Source organism: Grampus griseus (genome assembly GCF_964374135.1).
Source record: "Grampus griseus genome assembly, chromosome: 9".
Taxonomy (NCBI): domain Eukaryota; kingdom Metazoa; phylum Chordata; class Mammalia; order Artiodactyla; family Delphinidae; genus Grampus; species Grampus griseus.
This window is the reverse complement of record NC_139003.1, coordinates 85,882,483-85,904,535: the sequence shown is the minus strand read 5'-3', so window position 1 is coordinate 85,904,535 and position 22,053 is coordinate 85,882,483. Positions and strand designations below refer to the sequence as shown.

Here is a 22,053-nt window from a genome sequence, read left to right as displayed (position 1 = left end):
TATTTTATTCATATAGAAGAATGGAAGGGAAGGCATAGGAGGTAATTAATAGACAATTAGAGAGAAAGATAAAGCAATATCAATTAATGTCTTTCTTACTGAAGAACACACTAAAAAGGGGCATTACAGAAATGCAGTTTATTACTAGATCATTTTAAAGAGACAGATCAGTTCTAATACCCTTTTTTAAAAAGATGTGCTATAATCACAATTAATAGTAAGAATCCTTATCAGTATAATAAAAATGTATTCACAGCTGGGAGAAGGGGAAAATCAGGACTTATTATGTACAGGGTTTCAGTGTTGCAAGATGAAAAATTCCTGGAGATATGTTGAAAAAACAAACAAACAAATTTTCTGGTTTCCTCAGCTCTGTATTAAACTCTCCTTCAGAGACTGTAGGGTGGTGAGGCAAGCCCCCCAAATGCTACCACTCCCTCAGGACTGTCTTTAACTTAGTGACATGAAGGATGCTCAAGGTCATGTCCAGTGTTATACCACCCCTAATTCCAAGCCACGTCCCTTAAGGCTTTCCCTCTACCAGGCTCACATCAGAGCATTTTTTGATTAAGTTGGTTGGGACCTCCTCTTTTGCTTCTTCTATCAACCCAGAACTGAAGAGACTGAAATTTTCTCTAGCCAAGTCAATTTGTTTCATAAAAAAAAAAAAAAGCTTGTCCCCAGAAATTTCATGATTAAAGTGTCCCTAAATCTGCATTTTTACAGTCACCATAGAATGGTTACCTGTGTATGTGTGGCTGAGGTGCTTTGCTGTGTGCCTGAAACTGTCACAACATTGTTAATCGGCTACACTCCAATATAAAATTAAAAGTTTAAAAAATAAAGTCACCCTAGACTTTCTAAACACCATATCCATAACAGCTTTCAGCTTTCACCCATTCCTCATTTTTCCTTTTCTTTGTACTATTTGGCACTCTTTTCCTTGTCTTCTCCAGCTCGTGAAATTCTCTTTGCTCTTGGCTGCTGCTTCTCCTCTTACCTTCTTGATATCCACGTCTGTCTCCTTTTTGGTTCCTCTTCTTCCCTCAACCTGGTAAATATCAGCATTTCTTAGTACTTCTCCCTGGCTTTCTTCTCTCTTCACAGACATTCTCACCTTTGGAAACTTCATTCATCCTCTGGCTTCAAATATCACACCTTTAAGAGCAACTCCCAAATCTGCATATCCAACCTTGACTGGCCCATCAGCAGCCAATTCAGTACTTTTAATAGCCTGTGTACATTTCTACACCTCTGCCTTACTGGCACCTCAACTCAACATGTCTAACGGTGAACTTCATATCTTCCTGCCCCATGCCCACTTCTCTTTCTGATTTTCCTATTTCTGTTGATAGCACTGCCTGTCACCTATTCACTGGCTCTAAATTTTAATTTAGTCTTTGACTTTTCACTTTTCACATCTAATCAGTTACTACATCCTTTAAATTCTAACTCCCAGTGTTCCTGGCACCCATCCCATCTCCTCTGTTTGCACTATTACCACCTTTATTCTGGCCCTAATTAAATGAGTAGGCCATTGAGTAGTCCTTTCCTTTCTAATCTCTCTCCACTCCCACCTGTCTTCAACAGCACAGTCAGATTGATCCTTACAAAGCACGGCTTTGAGCCCATCATTCCCCTGTTCATTAACCCTTAATGACGCCCCACTGCCTACCAAATTAAGATCAAACACCTTTGACTGCAACTCATGGTCTGTCAAACTCAACCAATCTTTCCAACCTCCTCCACCAATATTCCACATACTCTACACTTAGACCAAAACACACCACACGCTGCACTCCAGACATGCCACAGTGCTTTCCCACCCAAATATCTTTCTCCTGTCTCTACCTCTCAGACTCTCCCCATTCTTCAGGGACAGTTCACATACACTCTACCTGATGAATTCTTTTCTATTTTTTTAATTGAAATATATTTGACATATAGCATTGTGTAAATTTAGGGTATACACCATGTTGATTTGATACATTTATATATTGGAATATGATCGCCACAATAGTGATAATTAACACCTCTATCACATCACACAATTATCTTTTCTTTTTGTATTTGGAATAATTTAGATCTCCCACTTCTGATGAACTATTTTCTAACCTACTTAATAAGATTCAATCTCTCCTTCCTGTGAAGCACCACAGCATTTTATTTGTATGGGTTCTGGTTTCCATTTCTACTATTGGAATATACTTTGTATTCTATCTCTGAAACCAGGGTTGTTTTATGAATAAGCGTATAGTCTAAAGTTTTTAGCATTAACCTTCCCTACTATCAGCACTGAAATAGGACTTATTGAGTAGATGATTAGAACTTAAATTTGAATCACCAAATTTTTCTAGCATTTATGCATTATTGATGATTCAAGCATTTAATTGCACATAATATGGAATGCTTTTATTCACATGGAAATGGAAAAAGACTAGGAATAAATTTAAGTAATTAAAAATTACTGTTTTTAATTACAAATAAAAATTTAATGGTAGCATCAATGAAGATAGGATATCAATGAAAATGTTTTGAACCAATGATACTTTGTTTCTTTCCTTTAATTCTCCAAATACTGCTTTCCTTTTGACCAATTTATCTTCCCCAAATTTATGATTAATATGTTATACTAATTAAGTAAATAGAAATAGTATATTTTTAACCTTAATTCTCGTCTCCTTGCAAAATGGCATGACTTTAACAAAGCTCAAAAGAATGTGTTCTTGGTGTCCTGGCAGGCTGCTCTGTAAAAGCTTCTCTGAATACTTCTTGATTACTTTTCAGAGTCATAATGAACAGAGATGGGATTTCTAATTAATGAGAGGTATTATTTAATCTAGCCTGACACATATCGATTGTTTGCTTGTTTTAGATTGTGGTGGGTTGTGAAGCTACTTCTTGTGGTGACCTTCATTCCGTAATGTTGGAGTACACTAAGGATGCAAGGTTTGTGAAACAATGTTTTACATTTCCTCCAAACAAGAATATACAATTCAAATGTTTGTCTGTTTTTAAGGCAGCTGCTTACAGGGGAGCATTCTTATGTATTAAAAGTGGCAGTTCCTGTGTATACATGTAAAAATTTCATTTGTATAAAATTCACACACGAATCTTATTTTCACATTTTTCCTTCAAACCAAGAAAAATCAATGTTATATTACACGGCAGCCAACAAACTTTACATTGTAAGTTAAGTAAGACACTAAGTTTGTCCTCAAAGTAGAACCCTCTTTTATTCACGTTGCTTGTTCTCAACCAGCCCTAATAAAAATATAGATCAATGAAAGGTCTGAACATGCTCTAGCTACAGTCACACCTCCTAAAGCATAGTAGCAGTAGTGAGCATCAGTCTGACAGAGGAAGTTTGCCTTGTTGGTGCTGGCAGGCCTGCCTCTCACCACCACTTTGAAAAATGAATTATAGTGAGAAAGTTTGGGTAGATAGAGAACTTTGTCAGTCGACTCCAGGTGTAGTTCTTGTAACAATATCAGTGGGAGGAAGTCGCTAGAATGCCACTCTGTTCCTGCCATCATTTTATTCTGTCATCTGTGAATATATTAATGTGCCTGAAAAGAGTTAGGATCTATCTCATATGAGATAGTTTTCAATTTTTCTTTTTATTATCTGTAATTATAAATATATATAGGAAATAGGAAAGTTACATTAAAATGTCTTAATTTAACCCAGCCCTAAAGCATTCCCTTGACATAAGACAGGTCATGTACTTCTCTGAAGAGCTGTCTAATGCAGCCTTTTTGGTTTCTGCAGGTCCGACTCCTGGCAGCTCGTTCAGACCCAATGCCTTCCTTCCTCTTCAAACAGCATTGGCTGTTCCCCCTTCCAGTTCCATGAAGCCACCATCTACAATGCTGTCAACAGCTCCAGCTGGAAGAGAATCACCATCCAGCTGCCTGACCATGTCTCCTCCAGGTAGGTTGCGTACTAAGGTCAACTTGGTGGAATCATCTGCCTGTCTCGGCAGAGCACATACAGTGAGGCGAGAGCAACTGATAAAATGAGGCTAGACTTTTAGTTGCAGCCCTAGTACCCTTTCCCCTCATCTCCCCCTCCTCTCACCAACTCATGCCCCTAAATGGCAATTGCATGTCCCAAGAAGAAATAGGATCTTGTCGGTAAATGATTCATACACGTCAGATTTTCTTTTGATTAAATACCACAGCACACACCAAACTCAATCACAGGCCCAGAGTCACAAATGCCCAGAGACTTGGACTTGGCACCGTATCTGCCCCGGTGTTCTGTGCCCCCAAAGGCTGTGCTGCTCCTCGCAGAATCAGTGCCCTCTGGGTTCTGCCAGGCTGGTTGGGTTACGCAAAGCTGCAGGGTAAATATAATGGAGCACAGTCTTCCTAGAGCAGCATTTATTTTCCTCAAAGATTTGAAAATGATACACCACTACAGGAAAAATAGGTTTATTATGGAACAGAATAGGAAATTCACGTAAAATTTTCAGGGCTTTTGGGGTATATACTCCTAGAATGTGAGGGGTACACCACTCACCTCCACCAATCGGATGCTTCGGGGAGAAGTTTGGGAAGCCCTTTTCTTAGAAATAGCCCCCATTCCCAGAGGCTGGATGCTGGACGTAGCCGTGGAAAATAACAGCCTCCTGGATCCCTTCTGCTCTCTGTGGGACTTTCAGTGCAACCCAGTTTCGCTGGATCCAGAAGGGCGAAGAAACGGAGAAGCAGAGCTGGGCAATTGACCACGTGTACATCGGAGAGGCTTGCCCCAAGCTCTGCAGTGGGCACGGGTACTGCACCACCGGCGCCATCTGCATCTGCGATGAAAGTTTCCAAGGTCAGAATCCCATTTTGTCGTTCTTGACACAGGAGACCATGGAGTTCTCATCTCAACATGTGTGCAAAGGCTGCTAGGAAATGGATAGAAACTCTGGCCTGAGGGATTTGAGATAGATGATACACTCTTTGATCACATAGATATTTACCTCTGGCATGAATTACCAAGGTTAATTTTATGCTATATTCCTTGAATTTTTAAAAATGCAGATTTTATCCTCCCAGGATATTCTATGGTACCTCACATTCTCCAACTTCCATATAACTCCCTGCTCCAACCCCTACCTTTCACACTTGATTTCCACTCTGGACCTCTCTTCTGCCTGGCCTGGCTGCCTGTCCCTAGATACTGGACCAATATTCCTTCTCCCTGGACCGGGAAAGGAGCAGCCACTGTCCTCCCAAGATGGAGCCGACAATTCAAGATGTTCTGTTTCCCAGGTCACTCTGTCACATACGAAAAAACCTTCATGACTCAAAAAAATATACTTTTACTGCTTGAATTTCCAGAGGCTAACTGTGTATTTGGGGCAGAGTATTCAGTCAACTCCTAACAGGAGCTTGCTATGTCAGCCTGTTTGAAGGCCTGCAGCCCTGCTTTCTTTTGATGCAATGTTTCTCATAGGTTTCAGCCTCTATGTTACAAAGTTCACTCTATCCAATTACCATTATACCCTTGGAGCCTAATAGCAATGCACAGTAAATCTTTTCTGAGTGAATCCTTGCACTGCCTCATCCTTTACCATTTACACAGTATCCACCAATACATTCAGCAGAGTCATTTAGTATTTATGATAGTCCCCATAAATTAGCTATGGTTAATATCATTATTCCCACTTTACAGGTAAAGAAACTGAGGCTCAGGGAGGTTAAGTGACTTGCCTGAGGTCACATAGCAAGTACATGTCAGTAAGAAGACCAGAACTCAAGTTGTCCTTTCCAGTCAGCCTTGCTGTCTCTCAGAGCTGAGAGAGTTATCCAAAGAGGACCAAATTACATAGCTTCCCCAAGGGTACAATGGAAGAACCCATCGATTTGAATTGAGTAGAATCCATTTAGATTTCTTGGTGGATACTACTTCCTTGCCTCCAAGTGAAATGAGTATGGTAAATGTAGACCGCTGCACATCTCTGAGGTTAGAAATGACTTAGCCGCCATCTTTTTCCCCTGGTCTCATTACCGCTGAGACCAACTGGGTCTGTTTGTAGATTAGCTGGAGAATGTGAACTTTAGGCAAATGAACAAATCAGATGTCTCACAAGGAGTCCTAGGTGTCTGGAATTTGCCCTCTTCTCTGATCCAACAGAGCTCTGACCTTTTGATTTTGAACTGTTGCACACGTTGAGAAAAGTCGTGCTGTTGCAATGAAGGAGAAATGCGAAGACATACACATTAGCTAAAGTAGCACCTTCCTTAAATGCCCATATTTCAGATCTGTGGTCTCTGAGAGACACTTCCAGTTTTTTATTCATGTATTTATCCCAGCTTCATGATGGAATATTTTATATGTGCTCAATATTGTGCTAGGTGCTGGGATCCAACAATGAATAAAATATAGACTCTGCTGTCAAGAATCATCAAATATAAGAGCTAGAAGGAGAACAAGAACATGACTTATTTTCTGCTACAAAATCACGCTAGGGCACCAGAAATTAGGTTGTCTCTAATGCCGGGGTGAGATCACCCTCTGGAGATATGTCATTGGTAAACATACAGGCCCAACCAGATGCTGTAGTTTTTTAACAATGGGCTTATACAAGAAATAAGCACATTAGCACCTACATATTTTAGTAAACATTGACTCAAAGATCATGGTATTTTTCAGCAACACAAGTCAGCTGAAATAAAAGAGAAACATGTATTTCTGGGAGTCTGTATCTGCTTGGTATTTTGTCATTCTTACAATAAATCTGAAATTGATTGGATTAAATCTGAAATTGAATGCTTGTTCTTAATCTTTGGTGATTCTGCTTGTTCCAGCTAATTTTTGCAACTATTCCTTTCCCTCTAGGAGATGATTGCTCTGTTTTCAGTCATGATCTTCCCAGTTATATTAAAGATAATTTTGAGTCCGCAAGAGTCACTGAGGCAAACTGGGAGACTATTCAAGGTGGAGTGATAGGAAGTGGCTGTGGGCAGCTGGCACCCTATGCCCATGGAGACTCACTCTATTTTAATGGCTGTCAAATAAGGCAAGCTGCCACCAAACCTCTGGATCTCACTCGAGCAAGGTAATACAACTCCCAGGTTGTAGTCCAGACATAGAATCAGTCACAAGCGCCTCATTGTCTGCTGTCAGCCATGATCATGAACTTTATGGCACAGGTGTCATTAAGCAGTGGAAACCTAAATATCATCTGAATTTGGTATGAAAAAGCATTATATGTTTTCACAACTCAGAATTATGCTTTGCTTAAATTTAGTGTAGAATTACCTTGTATCTCTTCACACACACTGGCTGAGTGTTGGTAATGTAGGCATAAGCCTGGAGAAATGGCCAAATATAAGAAATGGATAAGTGTATCACATCAACATGTTGAACATCGTGAACTTATACAATGTTAGAGGCCAGTTGTATCTCAATAAAGTTGGCAAAAATAAATAATTGGTTATGAATAATCTATCTAGATAATTTAACATGGAACATATGCAAGCATGTAAATATAACTGTGAATGTGAAGAAGATTCGTAGTAATGCAAACATACATATTCCTGTATTTAGCATATGTAGCTATAAAAGGAAGTGGAGGACCGATGGCTGGATGGCTGGGAACTTTAAAAGTTCACATGCTTTCTGAGCTGCACGGTAATGCAGAATAGAGAGGACAGAGAAAAAGAGACCCAAGAGGGTTCCTTCCCCACCTGCCCTTCCCAGCTCTACCACCTTAGCCAGAACAAAAACAGCTTATTGTCTGTGTAATTCAAGAAGAGATTCCAAGGCTTTATAAAGGTTGCAAAATACTAGACTACTCACTGAATGCTGAAAAGTGCGTGAGTATTTTTGAGAATTAAATGTTGGGTTAGTTGGAATGTAGATGTTTACTTGAAGCTTAATATTAGTAATGTATTTTCAGAGACAGAAAGGCAGGTTGGGGGGCCTTCAATATGATAAACAATAAAAATATTAAAAAATTAATTCCTGTAGAGTAACCATATAACTAACCATAGACGCCAGAAGTTGTTGTGTCCACCCATCCCCAATTTTTTTCCTACCAAAAAGATGTACCTCATCTAGATCAACCTGATGTCTTCCTTGACCCCATATATAGCTACAACTAGCCACTTAGTTAATGATTGCACACCATGTCATGCAAGTAACTTTGCTTTAAATTAATTAATGCATTTAAATAATGCATTTACCAGTTTAAGTCAGGCTCTTTATTTGACCACCTGTTAATCACTAGGAATCTTACGAGGATAGATTTCCTATGTTTAAAAACTGTATCTTCTAAGGGCAAAGATGCCTGTGAAAAACAAAAGGACACGTCAAACACGATAGCAGATATTGTCCAGAGCCTGTGCGTCTAACTCAGTTTTCCCTCTGCTCTGATCTCCAGACATCCTTTCCTAAAATAAACATGATGATTTATCCTTGTCCAGATTCTGTCCAGCTTGAAGCTATTTGTAAAAAGCATGTAGCATAAATACTGTGGTTTTATTTCTTGTCCTCTCCATGTCCTCAGCTGCCTATTTGGCCCATATCACTTTGCAGAGAACAGAAGGTGTTTCAGGAGAAATACTCTAACAAGATTTCTAATATCATAAGAAGAAAAAAGATCTTTGAAAGTCAAAATTTTCACTGTGTAGAACACCAGCCTTCTGGGCTTATTTTTCATATGTATGATGTAAAAGATAAGGTCAATAAATTTTGTTATTTATGTGACTTAGTCATAAGACTGGATGCTTCTATTTTTACTATATTATGAACGTGAAAATCATGGACTTTAGGAACGAGAAAGATAAAAAAGTAGAACATATAACTCCTTGAATACTTCCTGACTTTTGTTTACACACGGTTTCCCCTGTGTTTGTTCAGCAAAATCATGTTTGTTTTGCAAATTGGGAGTACATCGCAGACAGACAGCTGCAACAGCGACCTGAGCGGCCCCCACTCCGTGGACAAGGCCGTGCTGCTGCAGTACAGTGTCAACAACGGGATCACCTGGCACGTCATCGCGCAGCACCAGCCGAAGGACTTCACACAGGCTCAGAGGGTGTCCTACAACGTCCCCCTGTAAGCGGTCAGAGAGCAAAAGCATGGTGTCACACATGATCCTAACAATAAACAGTGTTTGGTGAAGTTACTGAACCAGTGCCGCAAAAGTAGGTGGAGGCAGAACCAAGACTAATCCAGATCTCCAGAGTTGTGTTACCGTTTTCTATTAGGACAACAGGCACAACTGGGAGCCAGGATAAGGTCGAGAGGGAAGAGAGAAAAGCAATTAAATACAAGGGTGTGTTGTGCATATTTCCCTCCCAGTAACCAGTGTTTCTAGTCGTTTAGGAAACAACATTTTTAATCTTCTGCTGGGTACACCGGTTTAAAAATCTGCTGAGGATAGGCAGCTTAGTCAGTTTTGCCTGGCATGGTACCCCAGCGTCTAGTACGGTTCCCGTCACATAGAAGGCACGTCACATTTGTTGACTAAAGATGTGACTCTTCCAGGTACTCGTGGAGCAAGGGGAAGAAGGGAGAGACATGTAGAAGGATTGCAAATCCTTGAGTAGCCAATAAAACTTGATGCTGCTTAGGAGAATACTATGACCTGAGCAAATCTAAATTCCATACCCAAAGTTATGTTGATTAAGATTAGACTATTGTAGTTGAAGTCTGGAAGTCACCTACCAGAAAGTTCTCTGTGTTCTAGTGTTTAATCTCTCTGTCCTTCTATCTGTGACCCAGGGAGGCACGGATGAAAGGAGTTTTATTGCGCTGGTGGCAGCCACGCCACAATGGAACAGGTCATGATCAATGGGCTTTGGACCATGTGGAGGTCGTCCTGTGAGTATCTGATACATAGCATCTCATGTCCATTTCAGAAAGGTTTGAAATTTCTTTGATACGGCATGCTCCTTAATTCAGTAAGAACTGTCCCTGATGAGAAACCCCCATGGGACCACTTTGGCTTATACTCTTCCACAATTGCAAACTACAGCTCTAGTCAACAGTGAAATAACAAAGCCCCAAATATAATTTAATATAACTTAGAAAACTTCAATAAGCAAAGGTTTATTTAAGGGTTTGACAATATTAATTAAATTGGATCGAACAGAAGTCTCCAGGTAAATGGGAAACAATGCCTACTACCAGATCTGAGTTGCCTTATAAAATGGAATGACATCCTGAAAAGAAAAAGGATCTGTACTGGTCTATGTACAGAGTATCACTAGGACATGTGCCCAATTACAAACACCTGTCCTAGCAACAGATGCCTGGGGCATTCTTCCATTTAATGACATGGTCAAAACGAGAAGAAAGAATTTGTGGTTTCAGATTCCTCGTGACCGATCCCAGCGCCTAAGAAGTGAAGGGTGTTCCCCATGGTTTTTCCCATAGAATAAAGTTGTCAGCGCTCTCACCTAACTGGGTTGACTGTTCCACAGTGAGATGACTTGCTTTTTCTCTAACAATCTAGTTCCTGTAGAACTGGAATGCTTATGTCTCGACGGGTTCGGACTGATGGCTCCAAGTGGTTGGCAAGGAGAGGCGAATCTTCTCGGTAGATAGGTTCAAATGTTCATTCTGTTTACCAGATCGAAAACGAAATCAGTCCCTTGGCTGATTTCAGTCATTTTGAAAGCAAATTTAAGTGATTAATTGGTAGGACACCTACCAGATTTGTTTTCTTTCAATCATAGCCATGAGCTGAATCTTTCAGTCTTGAGTTAGCCCTCGTCTTAGTTTTCACTGAGGCACCTGCTTGCATGGCATCCATGTCAATCCCCAAATCCAAGAGCAACCCGGTTCCTACACAAGCTCCCACTGTGCGCTCTGCTGCTTTGGAAAACTTGCTGGGCTCTGCCTCCATAAGATAAAGTTGAAGTTTAAAGTAACAGTCCAGACTCACTTGAATCTATATTATGAGGCTGATGTTTTACTTAGAGTTTGATTTCCTCAGACTGCATTATTCCAGGAGAATAGACTAACCTGGGCTCTAAAACGAATGATGTTTGGTAAGTTCAGAGAGAGCGAGATCCAGACAGACCAAAACCCAACCCTCTAGCCATTATGCTCTGGCTACTTTCCTTTCAGAGCAGCGCTTCTCAATCTGATTGAACATCAGAATTACTTAGGAGCTTTTGGAAGTATCAATGAGTGTCCCAATGTCCATGCCCATACCTACGGGTTAGTTGCTTTAAATTGACCTTCTGTGAGACCTGAGCATCGGTCTTTTTTAAAAGCACCTCAGTTCATTCTAATAAAATGGTTGAGAATCAAATTTAGAGTCAATAACCAGTTTTTATCTTTCAAGTCTCTTGCCAAGACAGTTTACATTAATGGGGCTTCCTGTGCCTGACAAAGCATTACCAACTTTTATGGAAAGTTCAAAGCTTGACAGTCCTCAATAGAAGGCAGGATGCTAATACTGACCTTGGGTAGATAGGACAATTGTTAACATGTCATGTGTTTGAAAGGATATTTCTTATCCCCCCCATCCAACCAAGCAATTGCAGTTATCCATTTTGGATTTCAAAGGCATATTATCACCACAGTTCCCTCCCGTGTACTAAGATTGAAGAGTAGGTGGGGTCAGAAGTACAAATATACTCCCTGGTGTAAAATAACCCCTTTACAATTTGGGAGCAGAACAGAGTTGACCTGCTGCCTCAGAGGTTCTCACCACACAGCTCCCCAGGGAACCTTCTGGTATACCTGCTGTTGGTATTAATTTTTATAAGCAGTAACCAGAATCATGATATTGTTACAAGAATCAAGGTCAGATTATATAAGATACCAGAAACCTAGCATTTCTGGTATTCTTCTGGAGCAATAATCTGTATTTATAAAGACTTCACTTTTATTCCATCTCCAGAATTTTAAGACTTCAAAGAAGTTAGCACGTAGGCACCTGTCTGCTCTTATTCTGCATGATTGTTTCAAAGTCTCAGGGCACTAAAACATTTCAAATGAGAAAAGAGCATTGCCACACATGCAGAGTATTGCATGACTTGAGTTTTATTCAGTCTTCTGGTGAATAATTTTAAATTATAACTTTACACGTGTAACCGTAAAATTTTATATATTTATATAAATATGTGTGTGTATTTATATAATATGTTAAAATTTGTTAAAACTAAAGGAGTCACTTTGTTTTCCTTCTTTTTTGGAAAGAAGAAATACTTCATAAAGCTGAGTTCAATCAATGAGTTGTTTAAAAAATACGGTACAAAGAAATTATATTTTCAGAACTATGTTTTTGATGTTTTGCTCTTGTCTTAGGCTTTAATATTTCTATGCCACTGTATTCTTTCAAACTGCTTATTTTCAGAAGAGTCGCAAAAAGTTTTAAGGCATTTGCTAGTTAATATGCCCTTAGTAGCTCTACAAAACAGTTACTTTAATTCATTCATTTGATGAGCTTAAAAATGAAGTTCCAGATAACTCAGAAAAATAAAATATAATAATTTTTCCAAGTGTCTTGCAACCAAGTAAAGCACAAAGAAGCCAGCCAAGGTTCATGTCACCATTCACAAATATTACTAATTATAACTTTGCTGCAGTAGATGTATATTTAGAAATGGAGAGGTGGAATACTCCCATAAAACCCTATTAAATTCAAAATATCCTCCTAATTAACTATACTTTTGTATAATAACACTTAGTTATAGGAACTAGTAATGTTAACTCCTTAAGTGTGGAGGGAACAGGAGGCTGAGGTGCATATCTCAAGAGATACAAGCCCTGCCTAATTGAATGCCACAGATAGGGCAACTAATATGTTTTTTGCAACCAATGGTTGGGGGTATACATTTTTAGAACATATTTTCTTTTCTGAGTAAAGATTGGCCCTAATCTAGCTTTATTACCATAGTTTAGCTTTTGTGCATGTGCACTAAGGACACATGCTAAAAACTCCTAGAAAGAAAAAACTGTGGTCACGCATGGTATCTTGAGTCTAACGTCAGTACTGCCCATAATAACCAAGAAGATACATGAGTTTGATGAGAAAAAAATGTAGCACTTTTGAAAATATTTCAGAGTTTAGGAGTACATCCTAAATGAGCAAGGTAGAGAATATATTTTTAATTTAATGGTTTAATTCTAAAATACTCCATCCAGAAGGATTTGAGTTTCATAAATATGGATATACAGAATAAGCCCCACACCATAAAGATAAAAACCACAGTTTTAGCATTTAACAAGCGAAGTCACTTATGCCTTATGCTTGTTTGAGAGTGTAATCTCCCCACTCTGATGATGTTTTTCAATAAAACCTGCACATGAAAAGCACTTCATGATGATAAGCCCTTGCTAATCTGCCACAGAACAGATGAACTGAATTGACAGATCACTTTTTTCCAGCCTCACTAGCTTACAAAAAGTCCTCATCCGTAAAGTCTGAGTGATGCAGCTTAACACAGTCATTGACAATCAAGCATCAGAAACCTAATTTTTCTGAATTCATTGGCTAGTGTAGAATATTTGTTTTTCAGTAAATGTTTTTGAATACATTTGGGCAGATCCCTCACAAGATCCATGCTGGTGGGGTTCTTCTTAGGATAAAAGGGAATCCTTTGTCTTATTGCCGGGCACTCATCCTTCTACCCTAAGAATCTCCCTCACCCAACTCTGCATTTCATTCACACATCACATTTCCTGTGTACGTGTCTAAGTCACAACCTGTCATGTGTACAATGAAGCGGGCCAATTTTTGCATGTGTACCTTGAAAGCAAATTGCTCGGTAAAGAGTCAGCCTTTGTGAACTGATTTACTAAAAAGTGAATTATTACCACATTTGCTGAGAATTGGAAATGAATATGCTGCTAACTATGGTCTTAAAGGCATTTATCAGATTTTATAATATGAGTTCCATCATGGCCATTCCCTCATGTATTCATTATCAAGATACTGTCACATTTTTGGCACAAATGATTTATGGAGAACAGCATATTACATTTGTTGCAAAGCATATTTATCCTTTATTAAATTTGATTGTGTTGTTTGATATAGAGGACTTACGTATTTTTAAGAGCCCATTCCTTAATATATTCAGGAATAAGTATGTTCTAAAATGTAAATAATTGAAAAATCAAATAATAAAATTAATGGTAGTTATTAAACTGTTACTTTCATATTTATACTTTATATGCAACATTTATGCCAAATGTAGTACTATAGCTACATGTACCTTGACATACGGTTATGAGCAAATATTGCATGTTGCATTACATAGAAAAGTTAAATATATGTATATATTAGGTATAGAAGAATAAGAAATAACTTCTTTAATTTTTATTTTCAAAAGAGATGAAAAATCCTTTATCGCATCTAAACCTGATCAGACTTTTATGACTAATCACAGTGCTGCATGTGTTGAAAGGCATTTTTTAACTTGTGTTATATTTCATTATTTGCTGTCATTGGTTTTCCACTAGAGTAAGGTAAGTCTTCTTACTAATTCCGGGGAACTGTTTACTAATAGTTTCATCAGTGTTACCTACATTAACTGAGAAGTTTTGTAGAAGACCTTTGCAACTGAAAAAAAACCTGTGAAAACAAAGTTATATGGGATACTGAAATATACTGGAACACTTGAAACCTAGATCATGTAAACTCAGAGTTCAGCCAAATTGTGGTAATTTTCTGATGTATACAATAAGGGGCACAAGAGCATAGATCAGAGTACCAGTCAGCATTCCTTCATTTGAATGTTTGACTCTGTGCCTGGGATTTTGTTAGGTGCTCTTGAAATGTTAACAGTTTGTAAGTTTGTTATGAGGGGAAAGTGAAAATAGAAATGTGTGGAAAAGAGCTCAGGGCTTTGATTACATGCAGTGTCTTTCAAAAGATCTCTTGTGCTGGACATGAATGAGGATGCCTAGACTTCTTAATTCTATTCTAAGTTAAAAAACGAACAGGCAAAAGGGAATGGGTTTATTCATAATATTTGTGAGTTCTAGATGATATCCTTAGGTAAGATTGGCCTTTTTAAGTATATATTTCCATTTGCTCTCTAATAGAGATACTTTAAAACTTAGGAAAGAAGGTAAAATGTTTATCATTTATTAAACATCTGCATATTCTACTAGAAGCTTTCATTTAATCCTTACAATTCCCCAAGGTACACAATATCAGATATTATTCCTATCCCCAGTCAGCAGGAAAAAGAAAAATGAAACCTTCTACATTTGTGAGATGTATGAGCCCACACTAATCTACATGTAGCCCTCCTGAAAACACATGGCCTTGAAAGTAAAATGTACTTTCTTTTTTATATGCAGGGCAGTTTCATTGATTAGTTTCAGTGGCAGCTTCCCATTCTACTCTCATCAGTATTTCTCTGAAAGATAATGGCAGTGACTGGATTCTTATTTTTGCATTGATATAAAATATTATTTATTGTATCATTTTGTTTTGATGAAAAATAAATTACCGAACAGTAAAAATGCCTAAATTTCTGAGTTCAAATTACTTCTGCCAAGTCTCTATCTTCCCCATTTCCTTTAGAATCAATTAAAAATCAGTCAAATTTTTTCATAATAATAACCTAAGATAGTGGCTCCAGTGAAGAAGAGCAGTTCGAGAGAACTTGCAATATCCGTATTTCCTATGCAGAAACAGGGAAACATTTTATTATTCCATATGCTGTCTAAAGTCCCCAAATTCCCTCAGTGATAATGGAAATTTAAGTTAGCATTTCCAAGAAGTTATCGTTCTCCCTTCCTTCAGTGACTTAACTCATTAATGGGAGTTTATAAATGGACCTAGTTCTATTCAGAATCAAAGCAAATTGATAAGTACTGTAGTTGATATGCCTTGGGATGAATATTACCTGCTTTCACTGGAATTATAATAAAAATACTTTCCCCTATAATCACAGTGAAGAAATAAATCCTTAAAATTTTCCACCACACCTTAATTATTTTGGTTATAAGTTTATCTATAACTATACATCTACATGTATCAAAACCAAAAATAGGCTCTCAGATCTGCTTCACAAAAGAAGATAATAAGCATGAGATCTTTAAACTTGTTTAACATTCCCCTAATGCCCAATCCTATAACTTAGACATTTTAGAAGCCACAAGTTTAATAACCATGACAGTTTATTAAATGGTCTTCGAAGCAGGCAGCACTTCGGTATAGCTTCCCATGGTGCTTGATTTTCAAAAGCTTATGAACTGGAAAAGTCTGCTTTGTTAGGTTCCAACTTAACTGTCTCCAGAGATATTTATGCTTTACATAACAAAATTACTAGTTAGTTTCAAGTGTGATTTGAAAATGTGGCCATTTCTAATGTGACTACAAAACACTAGACATCTATAGCAAATGCTGAGTGCATATCAACATTCGCAGAGATCCAAAGATATGCTACTGATACGAAAATGTATTCAAAATTAAAGGGTATCCAATGAATCAAAATGCCTCCTAAAGTAAAAGTCAGCTTCCAAGCTGGACTGATCGATTATCAAGGTATTAAAAGATCTGCAACCTGTTAATATTTATTTTCTCACATACAAAAATGAAGAATTTAAATCAGTCCATAGTAAGTAAATAGTTATATGGAGAAGTTGCTTTAAAGCCATTAAACATGCACATCAACTTTTGTTCAAATTAAATGTTCCTTTGTTCCCGGATATTGAGGTCACTTTCATGTCCATCTCGGTCACATTAAGGTAACTAAATATCTTGAGTGTTCTGAGTTTATCTTTTTTCCATGTAAGATATTTTAACTATTTTAAATTCTCTTTGAGTACCTTATATCTTTAAATGTGTTTTCAACAGAATATTTTCATTGCTTTAACTTTGCAATTATTCCTTATAGTTAAAGAGTAATGATTTACAACAGGAATCCAATCAGTAAGTCACCATAAGTTCAACAAACATGCCTTGACCCCCCAGGGGTCAGGCAGGAGGCTCAGCGCTATGATGTGGGGCTGGAGGGAGTGGGGCCCATCCACGACACCCACCGCAGTTTAGTCATGGGGAGCCAAGATGTGAACACAAATCATCTCCAAGCAAAGCAGAAAATGAGCAGTATGAGGGTTCACAGGAGGGGGGGAAATCCCTACTGCAGGGGGTGAGCAAGAAAGAAAATGTGATACTTGAAAAATAAGTAGAAATTTGAGGAAGCTGTGTTGGGGATTGTCCAATAAGGCAGATGGAAGGGGCTCAAGGTGAGTTTGAATAGAGATGACTGTGTGAGGTGTAGCGGGTGAAAGGACTTGAAAAACAGAGTAAGGTGAAACATGTGGAGGACTTGAAATAGCTGGCGAAGTTGACTTACAAGGATTATGAATGGGGTATTTTTGTTTTTTTTTTTAACAAGATAAAGCCAGCATTTGAGGGAAAGTTTGCTGAAACTGGTGTGCAAAATTAATTGTACGTATGTGTGGGAAGATACACACACACACATACATACAATTACACATTCGGTGATACTTTCTTAGTATTTCATAGTATCTTTTCAGTGGTGTTTCTTTCATAAGGGGAGAGAATGTGGAGGCTAGCTTGGGGGGCCACTGTAATAGCTCAGGGAAATTCAGGGAAAGGGCCACAAGATGTCCTAGGATGCTGGCAGGAAGCCAGCTAGTGCCAGTCCCAATCTACTGTGACCAAAGAGGTGAGAGGATTCTTTCTCCTGACACTTGATTAGTTCAATACATTAGGTCGTTGTCCGTTTTTTGTAACTAGACTTTACATAGGCAGCAACTAGTACTTTTAGCAGCTAATGAATAATGGATACGTTCATTTCCTTCTTCAACTGTGACATTGAAACGGGTCAACTTGGTTGATACAGGGGAGCAAGGAGGATAGTCAAGCTACCTGAAGACGAAACCTGATTTTTTTCTTTTTCTCTACAGTGTCTTCAGAGTATATTTTGTTTCCATTCTATAGTTTCTAGTTAGCATTTTTATAGTATAGAAATCCAGGGTGAAAAGTTATTAGCACTTTATTTTGCAAAATATATATCAATGTGATGTCTTCTTTTTATCAAGTTTTCAGCACAGATACTATTGCTTTTTGATTAAACATATCTGATGAAGTTCACTTTATGCATTTTCCTTTGAGAGATTTTATTATAAATCTTCTTTTCGAATGATCAAACATCTAGAAAATCCTATTTTAAAGGTTTCTGTATGTTACAAGTGTTAGGATAATATCCTAGGTAAAACAGTATCATTTTACACCTTGCCTGGTCTGTTGATCATTAATAACTCAGAAGAATACACTGCTCGGTGCAAAATTATCCATTCCCACCTCTTCACCGTGACTCAAGTTCATGTCATATTGACTGACCTTCATGGTGATAGCACATCACATGACATTGTCCTGCTCCATACGCATTTTATGTTCCCATAAAATTAAGGAGGAAAAGACTTTAGGACCAGACAGTATTCAAGAGACTCAGTGAATTTGGAAAATACTAAGAGGCTCACACTTAAAAACCACACTTCAGTGCTACATAGAGACATGTTGTCACTCCAGTCCATGTGTGAAAGGAGTCTGATTCTTGTCAGTGACCTCATGGATAATGATCCTTTTTAAATTACATTTTCCATACCAGAACTTTAACAGCTGTCTCTACCAGTATCGTGCATATTCCTACAGGCTCCTAAAATCCATTTTCAGTATTTTTATCAGCTTCACGTAGAGTATGTATGCATGAACGTGTATGTACATACATGGGGGGAATATATACACATATATTTACATATACATTGAATTATACTTTCTTAGTATTTTATGATCTTTTTTTAGTGGGGTGTCTCCTTCATAAGGCCATGTGTATAGAATATGACCCAAGCTGCTTGTTGTTTGAGGAAGGCAGTGGAATCCGACCTTCTGAGAAAAAAACTTACTTCCTTATTTTGCCCCTGAGACTGCATAAAATAGGAAGGTCAAGCTGATTCAGATAACAAGTTTGTTTTCCCTTTGTTTGTTTCTGCTTTTTAAGCTTTAAATGAAAATGTTTGCTGAAAGAATCAAATTATGCTTTCTACTTGTTAAAGGTGTATTTAAATAAGGTAATGAGTACAGCACACACTTTGTCTCAAATGAACTCCATCCAAGTAAATGTTTTCAGAAAGAGTTCAAGAATAAAATTAAAGATCCAAAGAGTTTCAGTCCACTTTTGCAATGAATCAAGAGAATTTACCATTTTTTCTGGTTCGGACCTCACTCATGAAAAGAAGGGGATTTCTTCAAGGCCAAAGGCAGTGAATTCAGGTGTCAGCCTTTAGTTCTTCTGTCCTGGGGTGGTAATGTCAGCATGACCTGTTAACCCTGAAAATTGTCAAATAAGTATCAGGGTAACTTAGGACCTAGACTAAGGTCCTAGATTGTGCTTTCAATGATGGGACTTACATGCTCTTTCTCCTTTCCCTCCCCTGCCTCTATCCTTTCTGATTTTAACAGCACTCGCAAACAAAATTACATGATGAATTTTTCACGACAACATGGGCTCAGGCACTTCTACAACAGAAGACGAAGGTCACTTAGACGATACCCATGAGGAATCAAAAAGTTTATTTTTCCTTCCAACTTGTGATGTGTTGTTTTCCGTTCTTTTAAATCTTGTACTGCATCTGATATCAGGAGATTTCTGTGAAGGACTTGGTGATTAACTGAAAGCCCTTCTCAAGACTGAGTATACACCACTTTCCCACACTGTGAACTAATGACAAGTGACTTATTTTCTCATAAGTAAATGTCTTCATGTTGATGTGTCTGTGCAAATTGTGATCTGTGGTAATATCAGTTACAGTGGCAGTATTGAAAATAAGAAATAGTTTAACAGAAAAAAAAAGTTTAAGCACAAAAGTTTAAGAGATTTTATGTTTAAAATGGCATTTAGTACAGTATTTAACATTCTTGGTCACAAAGCTATTTAAGTGGACTGTATTTCAGCTATGTATCATGTTTCATATGATTAAATTATCATTGTTTGTCCTTTATGTATTCTCTTCTACAATATAACAACACATTGACACTGTATTTACTTATGTTGCAATATTTTGCTGCTGAATTTCAGGCTACTTATATTCTGCAGAAAATTCATTGAAATACCTACTCAAGAAGATAGTTGTAAAGATATGGTATCTCCTTTAATACACCCCTTGAAATGTATGTTGGCTTAGCGTTGTTTTGTGGATAAGAAAGATGCCTGACCTTGAAATATTTTCTAATTAAAAATTGTGGATGAAGACCCTGTCTCCCACAAAGGAATTCCCATTTCCTTGTCTAAAGATTCTTTTAAAGTGTTCTGTGGCTGATTTACTAACAGTAACTGCCATTTTGTGTCTGTGGTAACAGAGTGATTTGTGAAACAGTGGATGTTTTCATTGTGTTCTCTTTGTGGATTGTTTTTCCTGCGGGTCATATTCATACCTTTCTGATGAAGTTGTACCAACACCAGCAACATTATAATGGCCCGGTAGCCCTGAACTCTCTATTAACTTAACGAAAAGGTTGCACTCTAGGGTGAACCATGCTAAAAGCCCATGCTTAAATAAAAATTATGTTCAAAAGCCATTGGAAGTTCATTTGTCTTTATTTACTGTTAATTAAATTTTCTGTAGGATTTGTAAGTCTGGTCAGGTTTGGAAAGAACAGTGTCAAATATATTTACTGTTTTTTTATTTTGTTTCATCATTGATAATAGCAATTATGAAGCCACACTCTCAATGTTGCCATTTTTCTCTTACTCAGTTTTTTTCTATTATTCACTCTGTAATTACACTAAGAAAAGCCAGTGAGAATTTTGAAAATTATTTAACTCCTGAAAATTTTGTTAGCTGCTGACGTAATTCCTAGCTCATAATAAGTACTCATAATAAGTACTCATAATAAGTACTCATGCATTCATTCAGCAGATATCTACTGAGTACTTGCTATTTGACAGGCACTGTGCTAAGTGTTAAGGATAAAAATGCTGATTGAGACATTTTCCCTGCTTGTTTTTAACATCAACAAAAAAATAAATATGTTGATATTGTTGAATTTGTTGGCTTTCCAGAGGGCTAAAAAAATATACCCAGGTAATAAAGGGCTGAGTGGCAGTAGTATTTCTCATTGGATGATCTCCAATGAGATTGGAGATTATTGGATTTCCCATTGAAACTTCTCACTGAGAAGTTTAGTTAAATTTTATTTTGAGTCTGGTATCAAATCCATTGTAAATCATTGCCTTGGAGATACAAGGCCTTCTTTTTTCTACCTAATATATGACATATTGTATAATTCGGTGCATATGTGGCCCATAAATATTTCTAAATATTGTATCTTAATTGTTGATTCTTCGTTCACAGATTATCTGCTGCTGGTTCACCATTTGGTGGTATTTTTGTTTCATTTTTTTCATTGGTACGAGGGGTTGAATTTTTCCCAAAGCCTCATCTTTCCAAGTAACTTATACGTGCCATAGAACTACCCCCTGCCTACGGCTGAGATATTTTCAGTGCTCCCATCCACGTGTCTCGCCGTCAGAACAGGATTTGAACTCCCCACCAATTCATCTCCTCGAAATTTTAATAGCATAAGTTGGGACTCACATCTATTGGTTTATTTAATTTGAAAACACAGTTAAAGTAGGAATTCAAGTATTGTTGGCTCAACTGACGTATCTTGCTAAAGGAAACAAAGTTTAGTAACTGATAAAAAGTATTTGTATGGCCAAGTTTCCATGGTTTCTACACTGTTGTCTCTTATTCACTGTACATTTTAATGTAAACTACACTCATATCTAATTTAAATATATTCAATATCACACGTATTTTACCTTTTACCTAAGAAATAACACCTATATTACTTTAAAAATTCCCCAAACTGAGGTTGTCACTAGCACTCTCTTCCTTATGTTCCAAGGTTAAAGAAAGAATTAGAGGGGATCACTTAAAACATGTACCCATTCATTTTAATGTTTTCCAGTTGACAGTTTTGACAGCAAATTGTATATGTCAGCAAGACCCCAGATGCTAGGACATCAAGAATACTGAAAATAAGAAAATACGGTTAATACAAATCTTTGTAGAGAGTAGTATAGTATTAGAAACATTGAATATGTT

General features: G+C 37.6%; 1 protein-coding gene across 1 annotated transcript in view; it reads left to right on the top strand.

The window, feature by feature from the left end:
- RELN (reelin) overlaps nt 1-20,512 on the top strand; it is a gene marked incomplete at its 5' end in the record, with an annotated part of 523,328 nt that extends 502,816 nt beyond the window's left edge. The window contains 7 exons of the mRNA XM_082662360.1: nt 2,876-2,949; nt 3,772-3,933; nt 4,667-4,824; nt 6,835-7,054; nt 8,860-9,057; nt 9,727-9,825; nt 19,406-20,512. Coding sequence (XP_082518486.1) covers nt 2,876-2,949; nt 3,772-3,933; nt 4,667-4,824; nt 6,835-7,054; nt 8,860-9,057; nt 9,727-9,825; nt 19,406-19,502 — 1,008 coding nt within the window. The 3' untranslated portion in view covers nt 19,503-20,512. The remainder of the gene's footprint in view (nt 1-2,875; nt 2,950-3,771; nt 3,934-4,666; nt 4,825-6,834; nt 7,055-8,859; nt 9,058-9,726; nt 9,826-19,405) is intronic.
- Nucleotides 20,513-22,053: the final 1,541 nt, after the last annotated feature.